The sequence below is a fragment of the Pongo abelii genome, chromosome 22, assembly GCF_028885655.2.
Source record: "Pongo abelii isolate AG06213 chromosome 22, NHGRI_mPonAbe1-v2.0_pri, whole genome shotgun sequence".
NCBI classification, from domain to species: Eukaryota; Metazoa; Chordata; class Mammalia; order Primates; family Hominidae; genus Pongo; species Pongo abelii.
The window spans coordinates 23057297-23069766 of NC_072007.2; the positions used below are offsets into that span (position 1 = coordinate 23057297).

The 12470-nt window shown below is 48.4% G+C and overlaps 1 protein-coding gene and 1 long non-coding RNA gene across 2 annotated transcripts in view; one reads left to right on the forward strand and one right to left on the reverse strand.

The window, feature by feature from the left end:
- The window catches only part of LOC100439869 (tubulin alpha-3 chain), a 6891-nt gene extending 2970 nt beyond the window's left edge, over positions 1-3921 (reverse strand). Inside the window, exons 1-3 of the mRNA XM_002834795.4 lie at positions 3780-3921; positions 1585-1807; positions 519-667 (exon numbers count right to left, since the gene is read on the reverse strand). Coding sequence (XP_002834841.1) covers positions 519-667; positions 1585-1807; positions 3780-3782 — 375 coding nt within the window. The 5' untranslated portion in view covers positions 3783-3921. The remainder of the gene's footprint in view (positions 1-518; positions 668-1584; positions 1808-3779) is intronic.
- LOC112130482 (uncharacterized) lies at positions 1804-10761 on the forward strand. Its single transcript, XR_008517412.2, has 3 exons — positions 1804-7217; positions 7804-7915; positions 9645-10761. It is a non-coding gene; the product is annotated as an uncharacterized LOC112130482 (long non-coding RNA).
- Positions 10762-12470: the final 1709 nt, after the last annotated feature.

Sequence of the window (12470 nt, forward strand, 5' to 3'; positions counted from 1 at the left end):
TTGATACGGATTCAAATCATCCATAATAAACACGTAGTACACTTTGAAGCAAAGAAAAGCAAAGATCTACGGACAAATCACCATTGCAGACTCAGTAGGACTCAAGATGCTGGTCTAAGTTTTTGTTTGTTTGTTTGAGACGGAATCTTGCTCTGTTGCCCAGGCTAGAGTGCAGTGGTGCAATCTCAGCTCACTGCAACCTCTGCCTTCTGGGTTCAAGCAATTCTCCTGCCTCAGCCTCTCAAGTAGCTGGGAGTACAGGTTTGTGCCACCACACCCAGCTAATTTTTGTATTTTTAGTAGACATAGAGTTTCACCATGTAGGCCAGGCTGGTCTCAAACTCCTGACCTCAGGTAATCCACCCGCTTTAGCCTCCCAAAATGCTGGGATTACACGTGTGAGCCACGGCGCCCAGCCAAGATGCTGGTCTAAGTGTTGATAAAATGACCTCCCTTTCACATTCCAAGAACTACCCTCCCATGCAAGACAATGGCCACATGAAACCTTCTTTTCTTACCAGTTTGCGGATCCGGTCCAGGACTAGGTCAACAATCTCCTTACCGATGGTGTAATGGCCCCTGGCATAATTATTGGCTGCATCTTCCTTCCCGGTGATCAGCTGCTCCGGGTGGAAGAGCTGCCTGTAGGTCCCTGTGCGCACTTCATCTACAAAAGAGACAGTGTATGCTGTGAATTTTTAAGGCCTGTACTCACCAAGATGGACACATTCCAGGACTATTCACTTCTACAGAGTACATGCTGTTCAAAGTACATGACCTACATGTCATAGGTCAACAGTGGCAGTGTCTGGTAGAAAATGTCTCTGTGTGATAACAAAACTGCATATGCAATTTATGACTCTACAAAGTTAAACTCAGCTTGTGGTATGTCAGCACAACCAGTTCCCAGTGAAAGGAAATAAGCTCTTGCACTCCTACGCAGGTACATAATTCTTTCCTACGTGTAGCTACATCAAAGGCTGTAAGTTAAAAACTCTTACAACCTGGGCAGTCACCAGGTCAGTGTGACTTCTGCAGGGCAGTCCCATCAGGGCACCCTGGATGACCTGGGTCCCACAGGCTTTCAGGTGATGCTGTCATCTCCTGGGGGGCCACTGAAAGGTGCTGCCTCTTTGTAGCTCTCCTTGGAAACTACCTCAGGCTGCTAATCTGAAGGAAGCAAATGACTGTTCTGTACTTACCTTCTATGCCTAAGATGCAGGTCAGGACTCTCGTGCACCACCATAAGAGAGTGCACAGCATTCAGGAGGGAACCAATGCCACTGCACCCTGCAGGCAGGGCCACCTGGCCAGGGCTGAGGCAGCCACGAGGGAATCTCTTCACAGCCCATCTTACTGCTGGCAAAGCAGCTTTTCCCTGTAGGTCAGGTTTTCCTAAATTAGGAGCCGAGTCTCACAGACACTTTCATCACGAAACTTTCAGTTTCTCTCCTAACAATGCCATGGGCATATGCCTGTCTATCCCATCCTTTCAGCAGGAGGATTCAAAGGAGCCCACACAGGACTTTACCAATGCTCTCCCACCCTCTCAGGAAAGCTGCCATCCAGTGCCCAGGCACCTACCGACCACAGTGGGCTCCAGGTCCACAAACACTGCTCTGGGCACGTGCTTGCCAGCTCCAGTCTCACTGAAGAACGTGTTGAAAGAGTCGTCCCCGCCACCAATGGTTTTATCACTTGGCATTTGACCATCGGGCTGAATTCCATGTTCAAGGCAGTACAGTTCCCAGCAGGCATTGCCAATCTGGACACCCGCCTGCCCCACGTGGATAGAGATACACTCGCGCTGTGAACCGGAACATAAATGTGAACCCATTCATTTCAAGGCAACTTGAAACTATATGGCATGCAAAATATTCTAATTTAATATTTATATAGTGCTTCAGTATCTGGCGCTTTCACAATTGATATTTCCTAGGAGGGTTAGGTGACTGATCCCTTTATCCCTGTGAAAACTAACTTGCTGTAAATCATACTAGCTACTAAGTTCTAGAGGTAGCCCTAGAACCTGTTTGCCACTACACAAAAATTAGGTTATTTTAAAACTTGGAAGCCATGTAATGTCAATAATCAACCCCACACTATAGCCAGTCACAGTAATTCTCTGAAGAATATATAGCAGTTTTTGATTATGTCCTGATAAAAGGATAAGGTAGTTGGGTTGGGTAAGGAAATACAGAGTAGGTCCCAGGTCACCATGGTCCAAGCCCAGGTGCTCAGTGTGTGTCCTCTCTCTGCCCCCTAGATCTACCCACTCCATCATTCACCACCTGCTCTGTGCTCTCGGAGGCTGACCCTTGAGAACAGCATCAGAGGCCTTCCTCGCCCTCTGGCTTCTTGCTGGTTTGGTCAATGGCAGGCAGCAGTGGGATACTGGGGGGCTGGAGGAAAGCAGTGCCAGGGTACTCCCTCCTTGGCACCCTCCTGCTCAACTGCTGTGGGTGACCTGAATCCCTCTCAAGGCCACACTTTTGGCAGGCTGCCCTCTTCATAAAACTACCCTCTCAATTTCTTGTAACCACTCCCTCTCTCTACCCCTTGAAGCCTACGGGTGTAATGGCTCCCAGACATCATCAGTGCTGGGACACTGCACTGTCCTTTGGTGGTTTCTTTAAACCCTGCCAAGCCAGGTGTGGTGGCTCATTCCTGTAATCCCGGCACTTTGGAAGGCTGAGGCGGGAGGATCGCTTGGGACAAGTTTGAGACCAGCCTGGGTAACATAGTGAGTCCCTGTCCCTATGAAAAATTTACAAATTAGCCAGGTGTGGTGGCACACACCTGTAGTACCAGCTACTCGGAAGGCTGAGGCGGGAGGGCTGCTGGAAGCCAGGGGTTCAAGGCTGCAGGGAGCCGCGATCCTCCAACTGTGCTCCAGCCTGGGCAACAGAGCATTTGTTGAGTGCTGTTAAAAAAACAAAAACAAAAACAAAACAACAACAAAAAAAAGGATAACTGACAAACCACAGCTATTCAGACTTGGGACTTGGGAATCTGCTGTGTTAATAGGCTGCTTTTTTTGTTTGTTTTTTTGAGGCAGGGTCTCTGTGGCCCAGGCTGGAGTGCAGTGGCGCCATCACGACTCACTGCAGCCTCAAAGTTCCAGGCTCGGCTGATCCTCCCACCTCAGCCTCCCAAGTAGCTGGAACCACAGACCCGCATCACCATGCCCGGGTAATTTTTGTATTTTTTTTATGAGACTGGGTTTCGCCATGTTGGTGGGGCTGATCTTGAACTCCAGACATCAGGTGATCCGCCCGCCTCCACCTCCCCAAGGGCTGGGATTCCAGGCGTGAGCCGCCGCGCCTGGCCTGACAGTTGCCTTTAGGTAGACAAGGCAATGTTGCAGCAGCGTCTGAGCCTTAATTCCTCATCCGACCAATGTCCACAGCCCCAGCCGCGTCAGCGAAGGCTCCTGGGGCTCCTCAGTTGTTTCCAGCAGCACAAAGACATGTGAAGCGGGAGCAGCGCCCTCCCGTCTTCAGGAAGCGACGCCACTATTTGCTCTCTTGGGGACGGGACACCGTCAATGGTCCCCGTCCACTAAAGGCCGGCAGCTTCATCTAAAACAAAAGCCGCCGTCCCTGCCCTGGAACCCGCAGATCCAGGAGACGATCCCCTGTCCTCCTGTCCCGCACTAGACCCTGCGTCCTTCTCTGACCTCCTCTCAGCGCCCAGGCCCGCAACAACGTCCCTCTGTCCACCCGAGGCCAACTTCGTCTGCCTAGGTATCTGCGGGGCGGGAGTGACCCGGGCCTTACCATGGCGAACTCCGCTGCTTCAGCCCAACGCTACTTCCAGACCTCAACCGGCTACCACAGCTGCTGAGCGCCCAACTGCAACCTCCTGCCCGCGCGCTGCACGGGATTGGCCCGCTGGTGGCAGGCCGCCATTGGCTTGGAGTTCCTGGGAGGTGGGCCGAGGGACGGGTCCCAGTTCTGATTGGCCGTTGCCCAACACGTGTAGTGGGGATGCTCTCTGATTGGATGCAGGATTGGCGGGAAGGCGTGGGGCCATTAAAGGCTGCGCGAGTGCTGAGGCATTTGCGGGGTGTCTTCTGACCAGGGTTGGAACAGCTACTGCGCTGCCTCTGTGGGTCGCGGAACATTGCCTTGTTCCCAGTGTGCCACTGCCCCCTCCCTGATTGCCCCAGGCCTGCTCCTCTCCCTGCCTAATTCCGATCTTTGCAAACAAGGCCGCCTCTGAGAGGCCTTCCCGCCATCTACCCAAGTCACAGCAGCACAGCAATTATCCCCCTCTTCCCTGTTGCCACCCAGCACCCGGGAAGTGGCAGGATTCAATCACTTTTGTGACCCAAAAGGAGAAAACGGGCCGGGCGTGATGGCTAATGCCTGAAATCCCAGCACTTTGGGAGGCCGAGGCGGGCGGATCACCTGAGGTCAACAGTTCCCGAGACCAGCCTGGCCAATATGGTGAAAACCCATCTCTACTAAAAATACAAAAATTACCTGGGCTGGTGGTAGGCACTGTAATCCCAGCTACACGGGAGGCTGAGGTAGGAGAATGGCTTGAACCTGGGAGGCAGTTGTTGCAGTGAGCCGAGATTGGGCCACAGCACACTCCAGCCTGGGCAACAGAGCCAGACTCCGTCTCAAAAAAAAAAAAAAAAAAAGGAAGAAAGGAGGCAAAATTAACGTAAGTGGAGAGGTTGGGCCAGGCACAGCAACTCACGCCTGTAATTCCAGTGCTTTGGGATGCCACGGCAGGAGGATTGCTTCAGGTCAGGAGTTCGAGACCAGCCTGGGCAACGTGGTGAGTCCCACCTTGCCCGTTTCTACAAAAAATAAAATTAGCAAGGCATGGTGGCACGCGCCTGTAATCTCAGCTACTCAGGAGGCTGAGGCAGGAGAATCCCTTGAACCCGGGAGGCAGAGGTTGCAGTGAGCTGAGATCATGCCACTGCACTCAAGCCTGGGCGACAGCGAAACTCCATCTTGAAAAAAAAAATAGAGTTTATTTGGGCCAAGTTTGAGAAGTGCAACCCTGGAGATGCAAGTTGTCTTAATATATTAGCAGCAGTTATAAGTGGGTTTTTAAAGGAAAAGAAGAGGCAGTTCCTAAGTTGTTTACCAAGAATTTTGAAATTAGAGAGGAAATCTTGCTGTGTTGTCCAGGCTAGTCTTGAACTCCTGACCTGAAGGGATCCTCCTACCTCGGCTGGCCTAGCCTGAGGGATTTATATTAAAATAACGTAAGGTATTTATTGGGCCAGGCGTGGTGGCTCACACCTGTAATCCCAGCACTTTGGGAGGCCAAGGTGGGAGGATCACTTGAGGTCAGGAGTTCGAGACCAGCCTGGCCAACATGATGAAACTCTGTCTCTACTAAAAATACAAAAATTAGCTAGGCATGGTGGTGAGCACCTGTAGTCCCAGCTACTTGGGAGGCTGAGGTAGGATAATCACTTGAACCCGGGAGGCGGAGTTTGCAGTGAGCCAAGATCATGCCATTGCACTCCAGCCTGGGGAACAGGGTGAAACTCCATCTCAAAAAAAAAAAAAAAAAAAAAAAAAAAAAGAAGAAGACCGGGCGCGGTGGCTCACATCTATAATCCCAGCACTTTGGGAGGCCAAGACAGGCGGATCACGAGGTCAGGAGATCGAGACCATCCTGGCTAACACGGTGAAACCCCGTCTCTACTAAAAATACAAAAAATTAGCCGGGCGTGGTGGTGGGCGTCTGTAGTCCCAGCTACTCTGGATGCTGAGGCAGGAGGATGGCGTGAACCCGGGAGGTGGAGCTTGCAGTGAGCCGAGATAGCACCACTGCACTCCAGCCTGGGCAACACAGTGAGACTCTGCCTCAAAAAAAAAAAAAAAAAAAAAAAGCTATTTATTGTCTCTACATTGTCTACATTGTCTTTCATATCACAAATTCCAGGAACAGGAAGATAATGGGTTGAGCTAGTCAGGAACAAAATGCCTTTAAACAGTCACCCCAGGGCATGAGTACAAGGCGTGTGACTGAAGTCCATATTCCTGTCTCTCTGGGCCTGATAAATTCTGCACATCTCACATAACTCAAAGTGCTGTGAACACTTTTTCTTTTCTTATTTCTTTAGTGAGAGGGAGTGGGTTTATGGCCAACAGGAAATGGGAAGGCACACCCCTGTCCCGGGAAGAGCAGAGTGGGGACCCAATACCCATTTTGGAGGAGTTTGGAACAGTCACCTGATTCTTCCTTTTTATTTATTTATTTTTTTGACACTGGTTCTCACTATGCTAACCAGGCTGGACTCAAATTCCTAGGCTCAAGTGATCCCCAAGCCTCAGCCTTCCTTGTAGGCTGGGACTACAGGTGTGTGATTCTTCCCAGTTTGATTCTTCCATCCGTAAAGATCATCTTAGTGTGTATTCAGTTCTGGGAAAAGCTCTGGAGGAGACGTGCTGGCTTATCCCCAGCTCATCACCAGGATGCAGCATCCCATCATGGCATCTCCCTGGAGGGTGGCCAAGCAGGCCCTTAACTTTCCCTCCTGAGAGGAGAGCAGAGAAGAGAGAGGGAGCTCCCCCGGTGGGATGGGACTCACGAGGTCCAGGAGTTGAGACTTTTCTGTGGCCTTTGGGGACCTCTGAACAGTGCAATCAGGTCTTCCCTTAGAAAGATGCTTTGGCAACAGGCGGAGGGGCAGGGACGGAGTTCTGCGGACAGCCAGGAAAATCAGAGGAGGCCACTGGCCCCCTGCCTCTTCTCCCCAGGAGGGTGAATCCTTCTGTATTAGCCCTAGGCACCCTAAAAAAATACCACTGCCTGAGTGGCTTAAACAACAGGGTTTTATTTTCTCACAGTTCTAGAGACTAAAAGCCCCAGGGGCCTCTCTTCCTGGTTTGCACACAGCCATCTTCTCACCATGTCCTCCCATGGGGAGGGAGCACCCAAGCTCTCTGGTCTCTTATAAGGACACGAATCCTGTTGGATCAGGGCCCACCTTTATGACCTCACTTAACCTTCATCATCTCCTTATAGGCCCTGTCCCCAAATACAGTCACATTGGTGATTAGAGCTTCAGCGTCTAATATTGGCGGAGGGGGACACCATTCAGTCCATAGCTCCCCCTTCCTCAGGGCTCCAACCACGTCATGCACAGAACTCAGCTGCAGCCCACATCACACGGTGCTCTTCAGTCCAGCCATGCATCCTTCAGCAGCTGGGATACGTTCTCGACAATGCATCATCAGGTAATTTCGTTGATGTGAGAACATCACAGAGTGTTCTTAGACCAACCAAGGTGGTGCAGCCTACTGCACACCTAAGCCACATGGTATAGCATATTGCCCCTTGGCTGCAGACCTGTACAGCAAGGATTTGTGTATCTAAACACAGAAAAGCTACAGGAAAAATACGGTATTATAACTTTATGGGACTGCTGTTATATATATGCTGTCTGTTGTTGACCGAAACATCATTATATGCTACATGACTGCAATATTTATTTTTCTGATTATAAAGGTAACACATATTCCCAGTAGAGAGTGTAGAAAATTAGCAACAAACTATTTATTCTACTGTAAATGACAAAAGAAAAATTGAGCCTTGGACATGCCCATTTTTACTGTAAGTTATGATTCCATAACTGACTTGTAGTGAACAGTGTTTCTGGCCCCTAGGTATTGCTGCCTTGTGTATTTTATTTAGTATACAGCACTAAAAAAAGAGTCCTGTGAATTATTAAATCATTTCAATAAGTCAGCTAACAACGTTTACATATAGTTGCTACACAGAAAGGAACACAAATTATTTCCTCTTTTGCTCACATTCAAACAGGCTTGAGTGACAACTTGAGGACAAGGCGGCGCCTCGACAAGATTTCACACAGCAGCTACGGGGGCCAGAGAAGCAGCACCGCATGGTGTGGCAGAAGGAGGACCTGCACAAGGTAGGCAGTTCGGTTCTGGGTGAGAAAGGCTTAAGAGGCTTTGCAGAGTTTTGTAAGGTTCAGTTCATACAGATGTTTAAAGACCTCCTTGGGACTCCCGCTCATGGACTGTCCCTGCTGCACGCAGGACACCAGGGCCAAGCCTGGTTCTAGGGCCCCTGCTGTGCCCAGTTTCTACACGGCCCATGTCAGCTAGCTGGGCTTGGCTCCCTGCCATGGGTGCCTTTCAGCGTGCTGCCTGCAGCAGGCACCCACTTCACAGTCATCATCTGCCATCTCCAGTTCAACCCCGCAGAGTAAGCAACAACTCCCCCAGCCCCGCCCATTCTGAATGAGGAACGATGTCCAGAGGGCACTGTGTTATCTGCAGTGACACGCTGCACCTGACACCAGTGACCTCGCCCTTCTCTCTACACCATGTCCCCTGCTCTTAGAAGGGGCATCTTAGTAATGACAGGGAACTGCAAAAGAGGACATATGTTAAAATGTGGCTGATTCCCCCATAACTCCTTTATAAATTTGGTTTTTAGTAAGATATGTGAACTTTATATTCAAATGCCATTAAGTATAGTAATAACACAATTAGGTTCTTTTTTCTTTTCTTTTTTTCTTTTTTTTTTTTTTTTGAGACAGAGTCTGTCTCTGTCACCAGGCTGCAGTCATGTGATCTCAGCTCACTGTATAGGCTCTGTTTTCTAAAATACATTCATTTATACACTGAAGTCCTTGGACCTGTAGTTCATGATCTGTCCTCTAAAATGGGGCAGATTTTAAACCCAAATTGCTTCTTAAGATCATCTGTGGTATCATCCCCTGCATGGCTTGTCCAGGAGTGCAGTGTGGGCTGGGCGGTGTCTCACTGCTTGACAGTCACAGTGACTCTGAGCTGGACCCAGAGAGGCCTGGGGAGGCCTTTCCTCCCCATGTGGAAGCCGCCCTGCCAGCTTGCTCCAGGTCTCGTCACTTCCAGTCTTAGTCCAGCAAGTGTGACAGTGACTAAACAGCCACTGTTGTTTAGTTGTTGTTGGCCAGATCAGCTGCAGGGAGGTCAGGGTCATCAGTGCAGCCAGTGGTAAGGTTGGGTTGTCAGTGCAGCTGAACTTGTGGTAAGTCCTACTTGTGGCCCTCCACCCAGTGAGTCTTTGATTTAAATCTCTTTCTTCTTAATTTTCTTTTCTTTCTTTTTTAGTTTTTTAAGAGATGAGGTCTCACTATTTTGCCCAGGCGCTGGTCTTGAACTGCTGGGCTCAAGTGATCCTCCCACCTCAGCCTCCCAAAGTGCTGGGATGACAGGCATGAGTGCCTGGCCTGATTTAAATCTTCAGCACTTTGCCTATGTATTTTTTTCTGCTTCTGCTTGTGTTTAAGTAACTAGATTGAGCGTCCAAATGCTTTATTCACCTTTGCAATTGTGTAGAAGACCTCAGGCAGAGGTTGGCGTTACAGAGCCAGCTGTCCTGCTGTAAGCTACTCCATGCAGTTGCAGGGTCTTTCTTGGTGTGGGGTTGTTGCTCAGCACCTGAGCCCAGGTGGTCTTCCCACTGAATGTTTGGCTGGGGTGAGGTGAGCACAGGGCTTTTTCCAAGCAGGGGATTTCTCCCATCTGTGGCTTTAATCTGTAACCAGCATTGGCTGTCACTTTTAACTCTTTAATATAGTGTAAGACTAAATGTCCAGCCTTCCAGACCTTTGTTAAGCAAACATAAAACATCTATAATTTTTTTTTCAGCAATTGGTTGAAGCGTCAGAGACATTGAAATCCCAAGCCAAAGAACTGAGAGATGCCCATCAGCAGCAAAAGCTGGCCCTGCAGGAGTTCTTGGAGCTCAGTGAGCTCATGGCAGAGCTCTACTCCCAGAAGCAGAAGGTGTGGGACAAGGAGGAGGAGATGGAAGTAGCCATGCAGAAAGTTGACACGATGTGGCAGGAGATCTGAAGATCCAAGAAGCCCAGAAAGAGGATGCTGTTTAGCCAGGCGTGGTGGCTCACGCCTATAATCCCAGCACTTTTGGAGGTCGAGGCAGGTGAATGGCCTGAGGTCAGGAGTTTGAGACCAGCCTGGCCAACATGGTGAAACTCCATCTCTATTAAAAATGCAAAAATTAACCAGGCGTGGTGGTGGGCGCCTGTAATCCTAGCTACTAGGGAGGCTGAGGCAGGAGAATTGCTTGAACCTGGGAGGCAGAGGTTGCACTGAGCCAAGATCATGCCACTGCACTCCAGCCTGGGCAACAAGAGCAAAACTCTGTCTCCAAAAAAAAAAAAAAAATGGAGGAAGCTGTTTAGATATTTCAGCGATGGTATCGATTGGACTTTTGTATGACCTTAATAAAACATCTTTGAAAACTTGGGCTGCATTATGTATATTACTTTAAAATCATCTTAAGTTTTATGTGAACCCAAGTAAGTTGATCTGCCAAGCATTTATTTTATGCTCATCCCTCAATATCTATTTGTGAAATTATTAAAAGAGGTTCCTATTCCTAAGTTTTTAAAATTCCCTTTTAAGTAAGTAGAGGGTATTTATGCTGAGCTGTGATATGGCCCAGCTTAATTGAATAAGAGCACCTGCAGTCCATAAAGGGCCAATGGCAGTAGAAAGGCAAATCATAGTCTAGGACGCTTCAAGCCACTTGCTTTAGACCAGTGCTTCTGAAGCGTCTTGGCCTAAGCACTCCTTTACACTCTTACAAATTATTGGGGATCCCAAAGAGCTTCTACTTATGAGATTACAACTCTCAATATGCACCATGGCAGAAATCAAAACTGAGAATTCTTTCAATACAACAAAAACCCATTACATGTTAACGTAACATTTGTAATGAAAAGTAACTATTTCTTTAAAAATCTAGTGAGAAGAATGGCATTTTTACATTTTTTTTTTTTTCATTTAAAGATGGAGTCTTGCTCTGTCACCCAGGCTGGAGTGCAGTGGTGCAATCTCTGCTCACTGCAGCCTCTACCTCCCCAGTTCAAGTGATTCTCGTGCCTCAGCCTCTTGAGCAGCTGGGATTACAGACATGCACCACCATACGCGGCTAATTTTTGTATTTTTAGTAGAGACGGGGTTTCACCATGTTGGCCAGGCTGGTCTCAAACTCCCGACCTCAGGTGATCTGCCCTCCTCAGCCTCCCAAAGTGCTGGGATTACAGGCGTGAGCCACTGCATCCAGCCGCATTTTTACATTTTTTAATGTGTCTTTAATATCTGGCTTAATAGAACGTGCTCGGGTTCTCATGTCTGTTTCTGCACTCAATCTGTTTTGATACACTGTTCCAGATGAAGTACATGAAGAACTCCTGGTTCCCACAGATAGCTAATTAATTATTAAAAGAGGTTCCTGTGGTACTAAGTTTTAAAAGTTCCCTTTTCAGTAAGTAGAGGGTGTTTATTCTCTGACAATGTCTCAGGATCCCAATGTTCGCAGCCCACAATTTAAGAACAGCTGCCCTAGGTATTCTGAATGTTCTGCTGTTGATGAGTGACATGTTTTAAGCAATGCTTACTTTAAAATTTGATTAAAGGCCAGGGGCAGTGGCTCACACCTCTAATCCTGGCTCTTTGGGAGGCTGAGGTGGGCCGATCCATTGAGCTCAGGAGTTCAAGACCAGTCTGGGCAACATAGTGAAACCCCATCTCTACCAAAAATACAAAAAATTAGCTGGGTGTGGTGGCATGCACATCTAGTATGAAGTACTCAGGAGGCTTAGTGGGAGGATCACTTGAGCCTGGGAGGTGGAGGTTGCAGTGAGCCAAGATTGTGCCACTGTACTCCAGCCTGGGCGACAGAGTGAGAATCTGTCTCAAAAAATTCTATTAAAATTTACTTAATGAATCCCACAAATGAGAAGGTCTGAAAGCACATATATGCTCAAGTTCAGGGCTCTTTTCTGTTTAGCCACAAGATATCTGTTTGTTTTCTTCTTAGTTTATTTTGCAACCTAAATATATTTGTAGTTGCAGCCAGTTACAACTCAAGTTAATGAAACCCCTAACTAAGGATTACCATTCCACATCGGATGCAGTGATACGTTGCCTGGGATTTGCTCTCAAATGGTTTGTACGTAGGCAGAGATGAAGCAAGTTCAGCTCAAGGTGCTCACTGTCAGCCGACTACGGTGGCTTGCCTGTAATCCCAGCACTTTGGGAGGCTGAGGTGGGCAGATCACCTGAGATGGAGTTTGAGATTAGCCTGGCCAACACAGTGAAACCCCATCTCTACTAAAAAAAATACAAAAACTAGCCGGGCAAGGTGGTGTGTGCCTGTAATCCCAGCTAAACTGGAGGCTGAGGCATAAGAATCACTTGAACCCAGGAGGTGGAGGTTGCAGTGAGCTGAGATCACACCACTGCATTCCAGCCTGGGCGACAGAGCAAGACTCTTGTCTAAAAAAAAAAAAAAAAAGGTCCTCTCCTGTCAAAGCTGGGTGCCAGGCACAGGAGGTTCATTACTCTCTCTTCTTCTGTTCTTCTGTGTGTGTCTGAAATCGTCCATTTAAAAAATGAATCAGTGTTCTACAGAAATCAGCAGTACTTGTTTTCACAAATCAGTAC